This window comes from Akebia trifoliata, chromosome 3, assembly GCF_017979445.1.
Source record: "Akebia trifoliata isolate Shusen 1 chromosome 3, ASM1797944v1, whole genome shotgun sequence".
Taxonomy (NCBI): Eukaryota; Viridiplantae; Streptophyta; class Magnoliopsida; order Ranunculales; family Lardizabalaceae; genus Akebia; species Akebia trifoliata.
Window position 1 is genome coordinate 43537854 of NC_141377.1, and position 19761 is coordinate 43557614.

A 19761-nucleotide genomic window follows, 5' to 3' on the forward strand; every position below is an offset into this window, starting at 1 on the left:
TGACTTATCGCGTAGTCTATGTGGTAATTGTACCAAATATTGAAACATATGATTAATTTTCAGTCCAAACACTTGGCCTCTGCTGGTCATACCATCTCAACAATTCGAACTATTGTCCAATTACCTACTTCATTTACCCATCTGTTTGATGGTGAGGTCTCAATTGATTGTTATTTCAAAATCATCTAGAAAATGGTATGCCGGTCATTGTGGTATTTGTGGCAAACTAAAATGAGTAATCACTTCTTGGGATTAACAAGTTTGCTGAATCTTCAAATCTTCTTACAAGAACTCCTAACTTTTATTAAACTATTTTATAATAACAAAGAAGCAATCTTTTCCTTTACTGTTGTTTTAGGTAACCCACATAACAAAGCCATATGGATACACTCCCATGTCTCTGCTCGGAATTGGAAGTGATTCTATGTTAAATAGATCCATCCTTCACATAATAGACACTCTGGGCTTCATACATAGGACTGTCAATCGATCGGACTGATCTGATAACTTCAGATCTTAATTGATGTTTTGGATTCCGATAAGGATCCGATCCTGTAAGGTTTCAATCTGATATCTTATTGGATCGGACCTGATTCAACCAGGTCCCAATCGGATAATATGTTAGAAAATATATAAATTATATTATGTATCTGTTGAGATGTAAGAAAGTTTATTTAAATTTTGTATATAAAATCGGGTTTTACCCAATCTAATTGTTAATGGATCCGATCTAGATCTTAATATTGAGTTTTGATATATAAAAAAAACCAATCCGATAATTATCGGATCAATCTTGGATCCAATCCTTATTGGATCAGTCCCAAATCACCACCCCGATCCAATCAAGACCCGATCCATTGACAGCCCTATTCATATATCCCTAATTTTTCATAGGAATCTTGACCTCTTCTTTAACATACTTGTACAATTCATTGACTAGCTCCGTCTGCATCACAATAACCATTTTGGAATCTGTTGTCCCGTTTTTGTATTAGATCATCAACAGATGTTGACTCAAAAAACACATCCACTTTATTAAGCGGTTTAATTGTTGCAACTTGTTTTGTATTTGAAAATACTACTTCACACTTCACCATCGGCAGATCAATACCCATGGCACTTCACAAGGAACCTTGAGAAAAGAACGCCCAACACAATCAAGTGGTGTCTAAGGTGTTTCGAGAGATACCACGCTAGTAGAACATAACAGGATAAATCAGACAGGGAATTGATTCCAAACATCACTAACAATCTTACATATTGATACAAACAACTATATGCAGTTCTCAGAAATAAGAGAAAAAAAAAACCTCTGTTCGCTTGGGGACAACAAAAATAAGTCGAAAACAACAAATTAGCAGGAAGATAAATCAGCCAAAAAAAGAAAAACTCTATGAACAAACCAATTCATTATACAAACTAATTCCGCAACGATTACTCCACCCCCTCAGCTCTACTGAGCTCCTCTAAGAAACCTGAGATGGCCGTGTTGCAACAGCTTTGGGGAGGTAAAATGCTGTTTGATTCAACAAACAATCCAACAAGAGGAACCAGATTCCTGAATGGTAGTTGATTTAAACAAGAATGATTCTACAATTCTGTAACAATGAGTGATCTCACCCAAATGGTGAAGGAGCAGGTCCTGTGATTGCATCTGATCTTTTAATGCTTCCCATACCACAGACGATGCATCCTGGAGATGATAGGGCAGAGAATTTGGCCCCACAAAGGTCGCAAACATCATGCCCGATGGTTGAAAGACGACTGAGTGTAGCAGCACAGAACTGGGAGGGATCTTCCAACGGGTCAATGGACTTGTTGGACAAGCCCCTCTGAACACACATGTCGCTCAAGCTCCTCAGTTCATCTTGCTTACTTGCAGGTGCTTTGGAGAGTAGTAGTTCGAGCATCTGTTTGGCATAAGCATAGTTCTGTACCTCCATGTTCCGTTTTATGGCTGTTCTGATGCAGTTTATCCGGTGCTTAGCCAGAAGTGGCAAAGAACCCAGATGGCGTGACAGCCTCCCCATCTCATCTTTTGCACTAATTGCACTTGGGCCTTGAACCTTCTGCAGCCGTCCAATTTCCTGTCGTACAACCCAATGAATTGTCATTAAGAAGTACAGGAATATATTGGGTTTTCACAAAGAGGCACATTTGCATATATGAAACATTGGCTGTCGGTTGGCAACAATAAGTTAGTGATAATCAAAGTCACAAAGTTGTGAGTACGGGTTTAAAACGACAAGGGAAAACTTTGAGAAAAATGGGGGAAAAACGATGAAATATAAAAATATAAAATAATATGTATATAAAATATTACATTAGACATCTATTTTAATTTAGTCTATATTTTCAATAAAACATGTGCTCAAATATTATTACATATGTTATGATACTAAAAAAGTCTACTCATCAATATATTTTTTATCAAAATAATCCACTAATGAAAAATTAAAAACAATAACATCAGGGAATTATTATTAAATCTCATATTTCTACATTTATGAATCATCAAATTCTATTATGTATCAAATCCCACATTAAACAACATTCACAAATAAAATCACAAACCACTAGAAGGCTACAAAGAAGGTATTTAGTTCTTTTTTGGAAAAACAAGTGTTTAAAACATAAAAAAAATGTGTTTCTTAATTCTTTTAATCACCATAGGTACAAGACATGTTTGAAAAATGTTTTGTTTTTCAAAAAAAAAAACACTGTTTTTTGTCGCTAGGTTTTAATGGATAAGAATTTTTAGGCCAGAAACTCGATATATCTAGCCTGCACTTCAGTCACTAACACATGCCATGCACTTGGCACAAATGCAGCAAGATAAAGTTCCTACCATTTGCCGGCATCCAAAAAGAAAGTTTCCATGGACCATTGAGAACATGCCCTTACTGCCCCGAAAGGTTGAAAAAGAAATAGAGAAAAAAATACCATATTTTTTAGCAGCAGCAGCAAGCAGCATCAGGAGATTAAAGCTTCTTCCGTATTTTTTCATAAGTTTGGTTTTGAGGAGTAAAGGCTTTTATTTATTTATTCATTTATTTGTGTAATGTACTTTGGATACCTGAAGTAAAGCAACTGCAATCTTGTACTGGGCACAGATTGTGGCTTGAGCTTTGATATCAGCACCACGAGACTGATCCTTGGCCAATGCCAGGAAAGCTTCATCAAAACATGACAATGCATCTGAAAGTTGATTCTGCTCAAGGTGAGCAAGTCCAGTTTTGAAACATACTGGAGCAGCAGCCCCACGAGGAACCTGAAAAAAAAAGAAGCTAGATTAAAACTAGGATTTCAACTAAACACTGACACACAAGACAATAGGTAACAATGGATTACATAGGTATTACCTGTCCAGGGCGCACAGTTGACGGTGGAGAAGTAGGACGAGCAGGAGGCTTGCTGGTGTTGAAAGAACCAGGAGCTTCAAGTGAGCTAAGATCAACAGGTGGTGAAGAGATCGGGACCTGCGCAACTTGAGAAGTCTGCACCTGCGATTGCGGCATGAAACCAGTCTGACCAAGGGATTGTGGTGGGATACCACCATCCGGAAGTCCAATGGATTCAAGTGGGACAACAGTTTGTTGAGGAGCTTGAGGTGGGACACTGCCACCTGGAAGACCAATATCAGCTGCTGCCACATTAGCTCGGCTAGAATTTACCTGATTGCCATCACCACCTCTTTGTGAATTCGAAATGTACGACCCTGGAGGAGGTAAAGAGGCTGCAACCTGGAGGGACGATATTGTATTCTGGAAAAAGTCTTCTGGAATAGGCCTAGGTGGCGCTCCGAGACCAATCCCTTGTGTTGGTGGTGCAGGTTGCACCAAAGAATCTACTCCAAATAGATCAGCTGGAGCAGCAGTAACAGCAGGAGCTATAGTCGTTGTAGCGGTTGCAGGAGCTGGTTGGGATAAAATCAGAGCAAGATCTTGGGATCCCCCTGATGATGACTTGGGCCTACTCATTGGTGGGCCCAACCCCTCACCAAGTTTAAACTGCCTCGTGGCTTCTTTTATCTTATTGACATCCACTGTAGCAGCTGCAATTGGCTTGTCTCGTATCCTTATGCGTATCTTTTTGGTCTTGGATACCCCCTCCTCCTCATCACTGCTGCTACCATCAGCAGCAGCACCATAGAGCGATTTCTTAAATTCTTCTTCGGCTCTTGACTGCTCATCTGCAGCACTAGAACCTGGCATTTGTTTAGTAAGGGTTTCCAAACCCCCCAAAGAATCATCCTTCACAACACCATCAACCACTCCCTTGGGTTTATTGGGAACGGTAACCCCAGATCCTTGAAAACCATTTGCCTTGCTATCAGCACCCGCTGCTGTAAATGCTTTAACCAAACTACCTTCCTTTACTTCTATCACGTTGCCGCGTCCTTTAATTGCACCCAGATACACACCAATGTGGTCTGCGATGATAGATGGGATAGTACCATCATTGGTCTTCATGTATGGCATCACCTCTCCTGCCAACTCCCACTGAGGTATGGCCTTCAAGTTGGTAGGTGTCTTGATTTCCCAGTTTCCACCACCCCATTCCGGTCCTTTCGGAACCATGCTTTCAGCAGCAAAATTGGCAAAAATACCTTGTGTCCATCCAGTTGAACGAACTCTTAAAATCCTTTCACAGTATCGTCTTAGTTCTGAATCAGTGCCACCATCTTCCAACTTCTGGGCAAGACGCCGCATGGCACTAGGGTTCAGGTGGCATATAAATAAGTCCAGCATGCTTTCAAAGTCAGCAATAACCTCAAAAGTTTCCTTTGCATTGTCAAACTGACCATACCTGCAGTTCCATTAAGCAGATCATACCTCGGGAACCACAGAGCTAATAAACAAAATAAATAAAATAAAGGGCACTCATTATAATCTATAAGAACTCAATTTCCTGGATTCGAGAAAGACTAACGTTAGGAACACATGATAAAAGCATAGACAAGATGTCACAAACTCGACTAAACTACTGCATGCAAAGTAGGGATTCCTAGCACCTAAAAATGGTTCAAGCATATGCCCTTAGAAAAGAGAAAATTTAATCCTCTTCTCTTTAGAATAATCTCTTCTCTTCTTGATAAACATTGAGGGCCCCTTGATATCGCACCTGCAATTCACAAATGACAACTTAGAGTTCTTGGATCGTTCTAAAGAACAAGTGAGAGCTCTTCGGGTTTTATTATGCTGCTTTGAAACAATTTCAGGCTTACATGTCAATCTACAGAAAAGCAAGTTGTTTGGGGGTTGGTGAAGTGTCGAACCTTCCAGTCTTAGCAGTTACTTTGGGGTGCAGTAGTGATACACTCCCTTCTTCCTATTTAGGTTTACCTTTAGGGGCTCCGTATTATAGTAAGAACATCTGGGAGGGAGTTATTGAGAAGATGGTAAAGAAATTGAGTACTTGGAAAGCAAAATATCTCTTCAAAGGGGGTAAGGTTACGTTGATTAAAAATACTTTAACAAGCATTCCGATTTACTTCCTATCATTGTTCTCGTTGCCTAAATCGTTGGAAGTTAAGATTGAAAGACTCATGAAGCATTTTCTATAGAATGATAATAATGGTAGTAGAAAGTATCATTTGGTGAATTGGAAGATGATTTGCACTCCAAAGAAGAATGAAGGCTTGGGGATTAGAGGGCTAAGATTAACAAATAAAGTTCTTCGGGACAAGTGGCTTTGGAGATTCGGGGAAGAAAGAAACAACTTGTGGAGGAGGGTGGTTCAGGCTAAATATAGAGAGAATAGATTTTGTTGGTATAGTGATGAGGCTAGAGGAACTTACAGGTGCAATGTGTGGAGAGGTATACCGAAGAGTGTTAATAAGTTTAATAGGGAGATTAGATTCAAAGTTGGGTTGGGGGACAAGATTAGATTTTGGGAGGATTTTTTGTGCGAAACTTCATCTCTGTTTGCTCAATTTCCATCCTCATACGCTTGTTCTTTGAAAAAAAACAACTCAATAAGGCAGTGCTTGATTCAGGGTGGCTACACGGATTCTTGGGATCTGGGATTCAGGAGGAATTTTAATGATTAAGAATTGACGGAGGTTACATCTCTTCTTGATCTCCTTAATTCAATCCAAGTTAAAGAGAACGAGCAGGATAGAAGGGAATGGTTCAAAACTAAGGATAAGAAGTTTTCTGTCAAGTCTTTCTATTATTGCTTCTTTTCGTCGGGTGAAGTATCTTTCTCTCCATCTATCATTTGATTCGGTCTTGTTATTTCTAAAGTGTCTTTCTTTTAATGGCTTGCCTCTTTGGGTAGAATCCTCACCTTGGATAATTTGATCTGTATGGGGTGGATTACCTCAAATTTTTGCCATCTTTGTTTGAGGGATGGTGAGTCCACCAATCACATTCTTATTCATTGTTCCTTCTCCCGTGTTATTTGGATGTTCTTCTTATCTCCTTTCCAGGTGGATTGGGTTCTTCCCTTACCTTTCTTTGCGCTTTTAGAGGCCTAGAGTTTCAATATCTTCACTTCCAGAAAGAGGTATCTTTGGACTATCCTTCTTTCCGTCATTGCTTGGGGTCTCTAGAAAGAGTGCAACAACAAGGTGTTCCATAGCAAGGAGACCTCGTCTCACACTGTGATTTTAGAGATTTTGGGATTTCTCTTCTTTTGGTCAAAGATGAGTAAAGACTTTGTGGGAGTATGCTTCCAAGATTTTGTTTTTAATTGGGAAACCTTTTGTGACTTGTAACCCCCCACCTGGCGTGTATTTTTTTTCTTTCTTTCTTTCTTTTTCCTTATTGGTTTTTCTTGTTCTATTGTTTGGGAGCTATCTCAGCCTCCTCTTCTCCTTTTCTTCAATATTAAAATTTATATTTATCAAAAAAATAGGCAAGGCAAGTACCAGAGAGAACCTAGAGCTATGTTTTTGGCAGGAGCAATAGGATAGAGCCATCCTCACTCTTATTTTTTATTCTTTATGAGTGTGACAGCAGAAGTTTCTCTGCAGCTACTCTGTTCAAATATGGAATCGTCTTCCTTACATATACAAATAAATATGCAAAAATAAGGGCTGCTGTTCATTATTGTTTACAACTATTCAATTTTTTTTTCTAGGGGATCATAATATTATATAATTTAAAGAAATTTAGAAGACCATCTTAGTTTCATTTAATAAAGAAACAGAGAATTTTATTTGTTATTTGAATTCTTTAGTTATTATGCTCTCATTAAATTATTGTTACCTAGGCATCTAAGTGCAGTGGCAAATGGGGAACAGCGTGCCTCACCCAACACTAACACCTCCAAATTCATTGACTGTCACTATAGCACCAATGGAGTATCAATCTCGTGACTGTTTTTATTATTGGACAACATAGCATTGCCAATATGTTATGCCACAAATATAAATTCATAGAATGCAAAAAGTAAAATCAATACACCAACCATGTAATACGTATTGCCAAGGATGAAAAACAGAAGTGTACAAAAATTCCACAGTTAGAAAAGGGGGAAATCAGGTGTCAATCAAAATAAGATCTAACATCAGGAATAGATCATCATTTTCCATTTCAGTACATGGTTATTTTTCAACCTTGACGTAGCATTACCCATTACTAAGCAAAACATGAGGAATAGACCGTTGTTGAAAAAATCATTAAATATATGCAATATCCGTATAACCTACCTACTCTCTTTTGAGATTACAACTAATATACTGAAAGAATGCATACAAGCATCTTGTGCTATAAGAAAACTTTAGCACATTTCAAGTAAGGTATACACAAAGCATGCACAAACCCTATCATGTTATCAGACAAAAGGAACTTTCAAATAGATAGTAAACTTAACAGAAACTGACTGGAAAATCCTTGTCCTAATAAAATAGTGTAAAAGCAAACCAAATACAAACATGCATTTTCAGAATCCATTGCATACATTCTCAGTGATGACAAAAAATACTAGCGATTTGTCAAAATTCCATACTTGATACAAGCATATCCCAACTGGCGAAAGCGATGGAACAAATGAGAAGTAGGAGGACACTGTGGATAATCTCTTGAACGCAGGAATTCATCTCTTAGAACTGACAAAGCAGTAGAAAAACGGAGGGCTTTGATTGCATAAATGCACCGTAACACCTAAGATAGTTCAAAAACATAGTTAGAAACCAAAATGGAAGAGAATTGCAAGAATGCATCCATAGTTTAATCGCTATATCTCACTTGAGTAAACTGTGGGCCAGCTTGAGATAATGACACAGCAAGATCTCCGCAAACGGGAGAACCTATAGCCAGAATATCAAGTGACCTTGGAGTTATGCGCAAACTGTCAAACCTTCATCCACCGAAGACATTTGAAAATGTCAGTTTCATAGTAATAAGGGGATAATAAACAAAACATAAAGCAGATTTTTTTTAAATTACAAGGTATATTTCTTAGTATAGGAGAATGAAAGGTGTATAGAGGATCAGAATCCTAAATCTTATTCAGTAATTTATAGGAGAAAAAAATTCAAATACATGTATATGAACAAAACTACATGTATATGAACACAAACAATGTATGCCCGGATAAATACAGTGGCCATAAATATTCGAATCAGGAGAGAAAAAACCTTGATGTTATTTGGTAAAGGATTTCTGATAGATCAAGCTTCTGCTCAAAAGTTTGCTGCATTGTGGCAAAACCAATAAGAAGAGGTTCAAGAAGCCCAACAAGACAGCTCCTTATCTCAACCCCTTTCTTTTGTTTAGGATTTATGTCTGTTGGGTTTGCAAGCAGTAATCGATCATTCAGAGCACCAACCAACACTGCATAGAAGAAGTTCATCTTGATGTCAGAGAAATAAAGGTATATTGAAGCATCACAGTCAACAAAATATGATGAAATGAAAGAGATTTCGGCAGTTTAGCGGCAAAAATAAACATACGAAGATCACCTGAATAGGGCATGCTAATAGAGAGAATCGTCCTGACTTTGCTATCCCATCCAAGCACACTAATGGCAGTTGCAGTTGAGAAGAGAAGTGCAGGTCCAACCCATAAAAGGGATCTAAAGTGAAAATAAGTCAAGTTTTCAAACAAAAATATGAAACCATGGCCATGTAGGTAAAAGATATAAACATAAAAACAATTCAATCGAATTAAATTCATCTTTCAAGGATATTGAAGGGAGCCCTTTATCAAACTTGGTAGAAGTGTTCGCTAATATTTCTAAATCTGAAGAAACAATCAGCACCCTCTGATTAGTCAATATTCCTGCAACATGGCCTCTAAGAGTTTCTTGCCAGTGAACCTGTAGGAATAGACGAAAATATAAACCAATATTTGGAAGATTTCAATCACATTACATGATACTGTAGATACAAGAGTAAAAAATAGGGAGTCAAGATAAAATAAGAACGAAAACCGATTGAATCCAATGAACCTCGTTACTCTCTGATTCAGTCACTTTTGTTAAGAGTATATTGTTTATTAACAAAAATCTTTTTGGGTTACCATTCACACCCTTCAATCCAATGAATGATGGCAACTCCAAACCAAAGTAGTTCCAGGGATGCCCAAAAATTTGTGGCTACACGAGAGAGTAGAAATAGTGCTTATGGATCATTGAAATGAAGCTGAAAAATTACCTGGTGGACAATCTCATTTGCTTTCAACTTGACTGACTTTTTCCCTTTTGATTCCGTTGAGGTATGTTCACTGTCATCAACTGAAAGACGGTATCCTTGAATCAGCTTTGTCAAGCCAATATGACTCCCATGGGAAACATACATGATCGTTGACTCTACAATAATGAAAAGCTATGATCAATATGAGATGGTAATCAAAGTTTATGCTGTAAAGTATGAAGATTTTCATTAAGCCACCTAGTGGTGAAGAAAATATGCGATCAACTTCAGCTTCAAACATAAATTGCAATGGACCCCGAATTGAAGTAACATTAGCATCAGCAGATGAATTCACATCAGGTGCTCCATTAGTTTCACCGATTTCTTGTGAAGCCACCCCTGGCAGAATATACAAAGCCAAGCCAGTCTTATCATTGTCCAGAACCGCGAACTGGTTTTCATTAGGGCCAATGAATGCTGCATCTTGACCTAAACAACATAAAAATGCCGAGGTAAAGATGGTTAGAGAAATATGTATGTACTAGAAAATAACCAATAGAAATAAGCATGTTTGAAAGTCTGGCAAACCTTTGATTGTACTTTCTTTACTAGTAGCTGACTGGGAATTGGTTTTTTCCCAATAAACTACAACTTCATTTGCAGAACCACTGAACTCAAAAACAACAAGAAATAGGTGCTGCTTTGTACTGTGAAGCATGCTTTTGGAATAGCATTCAATGTTTCCAGGAATCTGAAACCAAATAATGGATGAATATACAAGCCAACATTCTACAAGTACACAAAAAATACCCAAAAAGTCACCAACGAACGTAATATCACATTAAAATTTAATGGAAATAAAACAGCATTTTCACCATTACCGAGGAATAGAGCTTCTTGTATATATTATCTGTTCCAGAACAGAGATTATATGCCATAAGGTTGATACCATCTATATAAAACGCTCTGACGGGATAATGAAGAACACGGTTCTCCTTATTGAAGAAATTCAGCTCCAAATGAAATGGCTGCAAATGAATTCAATGACATAAATGGGATGAATGAGAACACAAATATTAGGATGCCAAATTAATGGAAATGTTTCAGAAGAGTACCTGACAAACAGGAACATCCTTCAGACGATGGTTAGCATCAGAAATAGTGATGAGAGGCAACCGAGAAATTGGAGCACTTTTGGAGTGGCCTTCCATGAAATGCTACAAGGTGATTACATGATCCATAATGAGTAACTCACATACTCGAAGAATGGGAATCTCACATGAGGGAGAAAAATTGTGGTGAGTGATATGGATAACATGAGCTAGCTGAAGTAAGTTATAGCATTGAAAGTTTGAATATAGCTCATTTGAACACAGCATTTTTCACTTCAAAAAAAAGTTTCCAAAACAGGTATGGCATCTATCTAGAATTGTGCAGGAAACATCGCCCATCATCAGAGTATTTGTGGAGATAATACGAGATGGGGATATTATATGTGTGCATTTCTTACATAAGCATACACAGAAGGATAGTAGTTGAAACAAGAAGAGAACATACACTGTGAAGAAACGCCTTCCGTGCAATATCTGATATAGTAAGCTGAATTTGGCTGGCATGAAGAAGAATAAATATGTCACCATCCAAAAGATCATTGACTGACAGAAGATCCACAAAAAGCAAAGCAATTCAACATAATTTGTTCATACATATTATAATTGACTCGAGAGAATAGAGACAATTTGCAAGGTGTAGAAATCCATATCTGGTGCTTTTTTAAAAATTATTTTCCAGCATGCATACTTCAGGTGGGAGAGCACTTAACCAAGTACAGGAGGATTGTCTTGAAAGAATTATTAGCGAAAAAAGTATCGAGATACGGATGCTTATGCACAGTTTATTCTTCAAAGATCGGTCGATCATTCAGCATACTACTCAAAGATTGGTTGATCATTCAGCATACTACTCTCATTATAAAAGGGCATTTGATCATTTCATGTTCCTTCTAATGCATCAAAAAAGGTCTCACCTCTTAGTCTACCCATTCACTTTGATCATCCAACTCTAATTTTGTGGACAATTGAAGTTTAGTTTATAGATGGAAGGAAATTGTGTAAACCAGATGCTAGAGATCTTATCCACCTTAAAAATATCTCTCTAAATCAGTTTCATAATACTACTCGAGGGGAAGATAAGTATCAAGGAGAGAAGACCTCTCTCATTTTTCAGAAAAATGGACAGCCCACCATTGAGGAAGAGAGCAACACAAGAAATTTTCAAAAGATTGAAACTTTTTGCTATTGGTATGTGGAATCACCAGTTCATCTCCTCCTTCACAGTACTCCCTCCCAGCATATACTCATTAAACCCAAGTTCCCGCACAAGTCGAACTCATGGGAAGTGAATAGCTATTGCCAATAGGCATAGTCACAAAGTCGGAGTACAGGTTTAAAACGGCAAGAAAAAACTTCAGAAAAGGAAAAAAAAAAAAAAAGGAAAAAACGATGAAAATAAAAGATAAAAAATATATATTAAAAGATATGGAAAATGTATATATATCTAATAATACATAATAAAATTATTTTAATTTATTTATGTTTCCACTATAACATGTTCTAAAACATAATAATACATGTTATGATGCCAAAAAAAAGTTTACTCATCAACATATCTTTTGTTCAAAATAATACACAATTGAAAAAAATGAAAATTTATAAAAATCAAGATATTATCATCAAATCCCATATTTCCACATTTATGAATCACCAAATTCTATCATGTATCAAATCCCACATTTAAAAAAAAAAAAAAAAAAAAAGTGTTCGGTTTAGGTTTCTTTTTTTTAATTGAAAAAAAATGTAAAAAACGCCGTTTTTTTGTTACATTTTAAAAAGACGTGTTTTTTTTATCGTTCTAATCATCAAAGGTACACAACGTGTTTTAAACACGTTTTTTTTCTTCAAAAAGATGCCGTTTTTTGTTACTATGCCAATGGGGAAGGCACAAAAACCCAATAGTTCTAACTCATTCTTTAGAGAAAAAGAAATTGTTCCAGCATTTTTTGTTTTTTCAGACACAAAATCGTTGTATAAAAAATACTTTTCAATCATTATTATTCGTAAGTGAACCATATGAATTTGCCAATGGAAGCAACGTGCCATAGAAAGTATTAAAACATGAAACTCAGGTATATCACTGATATCATTCACAGAAAATGATGCTAAAATGAGAGTTCGTTTGGCATTCATCATGTTAAATAACTAGCCCACAAAAGTTCTCAAGTAATTTGAGAAAAAAAAAAAACATTTATCTCATTAGCAATTCTTCAGCTATTCTCAAAATAAAGAAGAAAAAGAATGTATCAAACCATGGATCTTAAAGAGAAGTAACTGAAACAATTTCCTAGTAGCAATATCGTCACATCGTGTTAATTTATTTGATTGGATAATATCAAACTCACTTGCATCTTCGTTGAAAAGATAATATAATGTTCATCATCAACTCACCCCTTCAAGTGGTGCTCTTGCAGTTGTATTTGAAGTTGATGGTCAGCTAAAATCCCAGACGAACCTAAAGAAGAAAGTTTTTCCTTCAAAACAGAGGCTGCAAAACAACCCAAGCAATTTAGCATATCTGACAAAAGATTATACGTTTGCAATAAAAGAATTGCTAGCACAAATATCCATTAGAAAAATAAATAACGAGTCCCAAGGAAAAACTTTTTGTAAATATTAAATTAAATACTAAAAAGATATCTATCAAAATAGTAAATGCATGACAGGGAAGATGACCAAGTAGCACTTAGTGATGCATTCTACATTGTGTTCTTAGAACATTTCAATGATAGGAATAGGAAAGAGAGGATGGTCCTTGAGGGGATAGATTATCAGGAAAGCATCGCCTAGAAAAGAGGAGGATAAGAAGGAGTTTTGTTCTGAGTATAGAAACCCAGAGACCCTGCAAACTCCCATCTGAGTATATGAATGTAATCATGAGGAGAAGCATGACCTCAGTTAGAAATTTTGGGCCTTTCATGTGTGGGGAAGGTTGAGGAAACTTCCCGTCTATTGGATAATATCATATCCAGGAAGAAAGAGAGAAATGAGATCATTGACATGGCAATGCTTGGATTTAGCAGCTGATGCCACAAATCAGGTTATTAATTTGGATGCACAATCAGTTTGCAAATCATTGTCCAGCAAGAGAATACGACAGGCAGACCAAAGACTGAGAACACAGATATTGACAAACTCGAAGGGAAAGTAAATTTGACCTCCAAAAAAGGAAAAATTATGAAGAGGTCCAGAGAAATTCAGGGGTTACTGAATTGTTTAAATTTGGCAGAGAACTGATAGATGGTATTAATTAGTGAGTTCTGACACTTCAAGTGGTGGATTTTACTACAAGTTGGTGAGAGAGACTAATTATGCCATTCCCCTCATTCAAGCGGCCTTTACATGGCAATGGCCAGTTTGTGAGAGTTGAAACTTCTCTTCTTCTTCTTTTCTTTGGTGGAGCTCCAGAGGTCAAAGCCAATGTGATTATAATTTTTATTTGATTAGAACAAGACACTACCTTGGGGACACTGAGTCCTTTTCCTAAGCAAGGTATAAAAATGGGCACCGTTTATACTAGGGGAATTCCATTCCCTACTCATGAGGTTTAATTTGCCAAAAAAGGACAAAGATGGACATTGAATTTAGGGCAAATCACCCATAAAGAAAAATAACCCCATACAGTTATCATGTAGGCCTCACATTAGCAAAACCTTATTCCAGTCTAATAACAAAAGTACCAATGCCACCTAGAGATAAACCATCTAAGCTCAACATTTCAAATCTCTCTTTCAAATGAAACACAATTTGATTATTTCGTAAAAGCCACTGTAAAAATTAATGTTCACTGTAAAAGTAAAGTCACCTGAGGATCCCCTTGCACTCTGCAGAACTGCAAATAGCTGTTTCCTGCCTTCCCTAGTGTATGTAGCCCTATTTTTCAAATTGTCTCCTGTCACATTCTGCCAAAAAAGGGACCACGCCGTTCTTTAGGCATTAAACTTGTATCAAGTCAGATCTTCTGTTCTTTTTTGATTGGAAGTATTAAGTCAAAACTGAATCAATTATGCACACGGTCAAAACACTTAACTGCAAACAGCAACGCTGCTAAATTTAATTTTGAGTGAACTACTAAATCTTTGATTCGCGGTAAGGGATAAACAGCCTCTCCACCACGCTGGGAAAGTGTTTTAGTGATGTCAATTGGTTCAATTGCTGTAAAAAAGAATGGGAAGTATTTGTTAAGAAAATATTGACACAAACAGCATGTCAATTATTTATGTTAAACAGGATCCTAAAGAATCAAAGGAAGCAACCAGAAAGCTAAGTTCTGAAATATACAGCATCATCATCTTCCTCATTTTCCAAGGGCCAAAGCAACCTTGTCTTAAAGAATCAAAATAACCTTTTTTCAGTAAGAACATTGTTAGTGGATAGGAAATAATTGTCTCTTACCGATCAAAAAAAAATTTGTTCAAAAAACCAGAGGCAACATAAAACAGCAATTTACACAGAGATACAGAAGATAATTCAGCACATATAATCAATGTTGTCTTAAGAACTGGAGAAGGCAGCTAGTGACAGAAGATGACAATTTGGTTTGAAGTAGAGAGCTAACCAGCAGGCTCAAAAAAATTAGCTTGCATTGGTGGCCTGTTTGGATTAACTATGACTCGTGTTTTCCACACTTGAAGAGTTCCATCCTTTGAAAGGGTGATGAGTAATCGCAGCATAGGAAGCCACGCAATTGATGCTATTGGCTGTGAACCCACCTGTGTACTGGATTTGTAATTGTAAATAAAACGTCAGAACAAGAACACACCAGAAAATGTGGCAGCATAGGAATCACATAATTATCTCCCAGAAGCCAAAATAGATGAGAAGATATTGCAAAAAAATTGTAAATGGGGCAGATAGAGACCACTGAAACACCATCCTAATCATCCTTATGTTCATCAGATTACTACTCTATCAATTACAATTCCAGAACACAGATATCCCATAAATTTAAGATAGCATCTTATGAAAATCCCAAATGTGAGGGGCATGTCCAATGGAATTGCTGATCGAGGAACCAATAATATAAAACACAAATTTTAGTGAGCACACATGTTAGAAATCTCAGAAATGGAGACATGGAATACACATAAAAATTTTCAATACCGCCGAAATCACTATTATAGCTCCATATTATCTATATTTACCCTCCAATATCATTATCATTATTATTTTTTTCCCCAATAGGAAACCTTGATCTAGGATGTTGAACCAGTTGGAAAGGCAGGGTGGTACCAAACAATAGCCACATGGGGAAACTTCCCAACTGATTGAAAACACAACCTCCCAATAAGAAGATGGTACACATCAACCACGCAACCATGGTTGAACCCCAACAACCTCCCATAAGGGCATGTCCAATGAAATAAACTATCGTGTTCCTAAGGGTAACACCTCTTGTTTAAGAGGCATTATGGCCAATCTACCATAGTCTAGAATGCAGAAATTGTTTTTCACCATTTTCACCAACCCACATCTTCTAAGACCACTTCTAGCCCCCCCCCCCCCCCCCCCCCCCCCCGGGTGAGAAAAAAGAAGAAGCATTTGCTGAGCACAGTCACCAAACAAGAGATGTCCAATCGTGATAGAAGTGATTCAACATAAGCATTTCTATTGAAAGCATAGCTACCCCAAAAAAGCCCTATAGACTAAAAATTATATGAAATGCACCGCAATACTTAATGAGCAAAGATGGTAGCAAGGCCATCAAAAGATTCCTTTCTAATAGTATATATCCTAGAAAAAACAAACAGCCAAAAAGCAATCACAAAGAACTCACATTCCAATCATATTTGGTCTCTCAGCTGATACATCCCATGCCAGAAGAGTACCCCTTCTATCACCAACAAATATCCACTCTAAAGTTGGATGAAAGGCAAATGCCCCAGCACCAATGAGTTTAATAGTATTATCAACTGCATCGGGGAACATAAGAAATGTTATTGGAAAAATAACCACAATTTGAAACAGCTAGAACTATTCAACTAACAAACCCTAAAAAACATAAAAATCATTATAACTGCAACAATTAAAATTTACTCCCATCTTACGTTGTAACGTGTAATGAACAGCATAGGTATGAATGTTGTAAGCTCGAATCAAACCATCTGCATAAGCTACATACTGAAACCCAAAAAACAAACACTTGTTCAAAATTTTCCCAAAAGATAAGAAGTGTAAGGAAATTTTTGGAAAAAACTTTGAAGTGCCCATCCCACTTCAAAATTCAGGTAGAACCCTCCGCTTTAGATTACAAGTGATGTCTACAAGAGGTCTCCCAAATATAAACGAAAAAGTAGGGGCGTGAAATAAACACAAAAAGCTACGTGTCATGTAAAGAGGACAGTTCCTCCAAAATTTTGAAGCGACTTGACACTCGAAGAGTGAGACACTTTAAAGCCCAAATTCCCAATTGTAAAGACCCACCGATTAGTGACCAGTGGACTAAAATCAAAACAACCTAGGTCATACAAAGCATGTTACCAGGACAGGAAGGCGAGGATGGCAAGCAAGGTTGACAATGGGTTTTTTCAAATCTGTCTTTATTTTCGTCGGTGCTCTTCCCCCTTCAGTGGTTCCAACAACTTCAAGTAGTAGAAGCAATTCAAGATTTAGAAACAATTAATAGGCATAATCAATCATAAAAGAACAATAAAAAAATAAAGAAATAATAACAAAGTGAGGAACCTGTTACACTCATCCTTTTGTGGAAACCAAAAAATACAACAGGTTGAAGGGGTGTCAATGCAAGATGGACTTCTGCATCGGCAGAAATATGATCCGTCCTCTTTTCGGGTGAATGTAACACACAAGTCTGCTCAGTGTCGAAATCACATGATCGGATTGTACAGTCCTAGAAAAATCAAATAAATTAATTAGAAATCAATATAAAAGATAATTAAATATGCTTTATAATACATTTACATTAATGAAAAGGAAATTTAAGTCGAAAACTAGAAAGTGGTAGTAACCTCAAGAATAGCAATCACAGCATGCCCACTGATAGGACTGTACAACATTCGTACCACGGGTGCACCAATGTCAATCGAAGAGATCTTACTTCCCGTAAGGGCATCAAATTCTGCAAATAAGAAGCATAAATTACAATCTGGAAAATATTTATTTTCCTAACCTTTGAATCATATAGAATTACATTTTATTTGTTCATAATTCATCAAATTCACTTCAAGTTCACACGATTCTAAACAACAACATAAATTTTAAAAATCCAGTATAATCTCCATGTATAGAAATGTATCTAATTCTCGGATTGTTCAACCAATTGATTCAAGTTCATTATTTATAAAAACGTTGAATTAAAACAAGAAAACAATCCAATTTGATCAAAAGCAGGAGCTTTAAGTCTGCTAGAGGAGCAAAGATCGAAATTGTGAGGTGAAGGTGAGAAGAGAGAGACGTACCGACTATATAGGTCCCAATTGCGGCAGCTATGAGGGCTTGATTGGGATGAAATGCAGCGGCGTGAGGCTGCAAGGGTTTGAGGCCACGATCGATGTGTTGGAGGTCCAGATGCTGGACCGTTGCCCACTCCATCTTTGCTCCACGATTTCTATTATCGAGATCTTGCCAAGATTTGTAAATATATTACTTAAATCCTAATTCAGATCAGAGAAGCAAAGAGGGAGAGAAGGAGAGAGATTAGATCTGTAAATGTTGGAATCTTCGTAAGAAAAATCAGAAATTTTTTACCTTTCGATTAGTTAGAAGGGTAGAATCTCAACAGAATCAGAAAATAACACTAAATCACAGAGAATGGTTCTTCAGAAAGTGATCATCTGTAGAAAGCAAATCAAGGGGGGTGAGGGGAATACATGGGAGTTCGAAGAAAACGAAAATAAGGAACAGTAAGGTCCTCTTCAAGAAATGAACTTACAATTTTTTATCCAACGGTTCAGTGCTATCTTGAGAACCCATGATTGGTATGTATCTCGAAGTTTGCGGGTCCAAAGTTACCACATCGAGTCTATAATGGAACAAAATATATATATTCAAAAACAATTAAATACTCAAGATTCATGCACAATTTGTGGATCGCGGGATGTGGCTGCACCGGCCCAATTCCTTATGGCCCAATACTTGGTAGTGTTACTAGGCCCACTTAGTTATCATGCCAGGCTGGGCACAAGCTTTAGCTATTGGCTGAATGTGTGGACCTTAGTTCTTTAGGCCCATGAAATATCCCAAAGGGCATGGGCTAACCCTATCATCTACAATCAATTAAACTCGACCCACATGTAGTTGCAATTCACAACATTGTTCACGGTTCCTGAATCCGATGGTGCACATAACCAGTGGTCCGACCAGGTTCGACTCCAATTTGTGCAAAAATTGGCTCGTTTAGTAGACCACTGGTTCTGTATGAACCAATTCCCAACTATAATGGGATAATTTATTTTAATCACAACTTATTGTGCTAAATTTTTAATGATACACACCCAATGTTATCTGTTTATGAAAATGAATGAAGGGATTTAAGAATAAAATTGCACATATTTCTAAAATTTTAATAAATGTAAATTGGTCTGACAAAATTAAATCAGTGGCCCTTGTGCTTCGACCAATTTATCAAATTTTCAATCCAACCATCAGTTCAACTCCTTGTTAGTAATCTCCCGTTTAATTCTTTAAAAATTCATGAATTTTTCATTATTTTCAAAGAAAATATTATTCTCCAGATTATTGAACTATTTTGAATAATTCACGAGTTTTAAGTTTGAAAAGAATAAAACATGATTTTAACAAATATTACAACTTTTATGAATTTTTATAAAACTCAATGGGAAAAAAAAAATACTACTCCAACTTGTTGTATGTTGCAAAGGGTAAACTTGTAAATTGTGACACGTAATACAAGTTGACTTTGAAACAGTCATACTTCAAAATTTTGGAGGAATTCACGTTTTTACTTGACAAATGTGCCTTTTATCTTAAAAAAAAATAATGACAATACCTACATTTATTTGAGATTACCCTTTAATTTTCTAAATTGATGATTCGTCCCTTGACTTGGGTCTTCTTTTAAAAATCAATGGAACAATAACCTCATTG

The 19761-nt window shown here is 36.8% G+C and overlaps 1 protein-coding gene across 2 annotated transcripts; it reads right to left on the minus strand.

Moving 5' to 3' along the window:
• Window positions 1–1555: 1555 nt before the first annotated feature.
• Window positions 1556–18568, minus strand: LOC147407177 (Transducin/WD40 repeat-like superfamily protein). 2 transcript variants are annotated; one of them, XM_086435603.1, is made up of 25 exons: window positions 18403–18568; window positions 18114–18300; window positions 17664–17773; window positions 17380–17545; window positions 17176–17276; window positions 16743–16815; window positions 16472–16607; window positions 15254–15414; window positions 14726–14850; window positions 14501–14597; window positions 13087–13183; window positions 11141–11192; window positions 10699–10800; window positions 10465–10611; window positions 10172–10334; window positions 9842–10072; window positions 9605–9759; window positions 9139–9267; window positions 8912–9029; window positions 8588–8783; window positions 8196–8307; window positions 7957–8111; window positions 3363–4809; window positions 3077–3271; window positions 1556–2087 (listed from the first exon to the last, which is right to left on the minus strand). In XM_086435603.1, the coding sequence occupies exons 2-25, from the start codon at window positions 18244–18246 to the stop codon at window positions 1617–1619; spliced, it is 4872 nt and encodes a 1623-aa protein (XP_086291729.1). In that variant the 5' UTR covers window positions 18247–18300; window positions 18403–18568; the 3' UTR covers window positions 1556–1616. The 2 variants fall into 2 exon arrangements, with proteins under 2 accessions (XP_086291729.1, XP_086291730.1); XM_086435604.1 differs by having other exon boundaries at window positions 18114–18308.
• Window positions 18569–19761: the final 1193 nt, after the last annotated feature.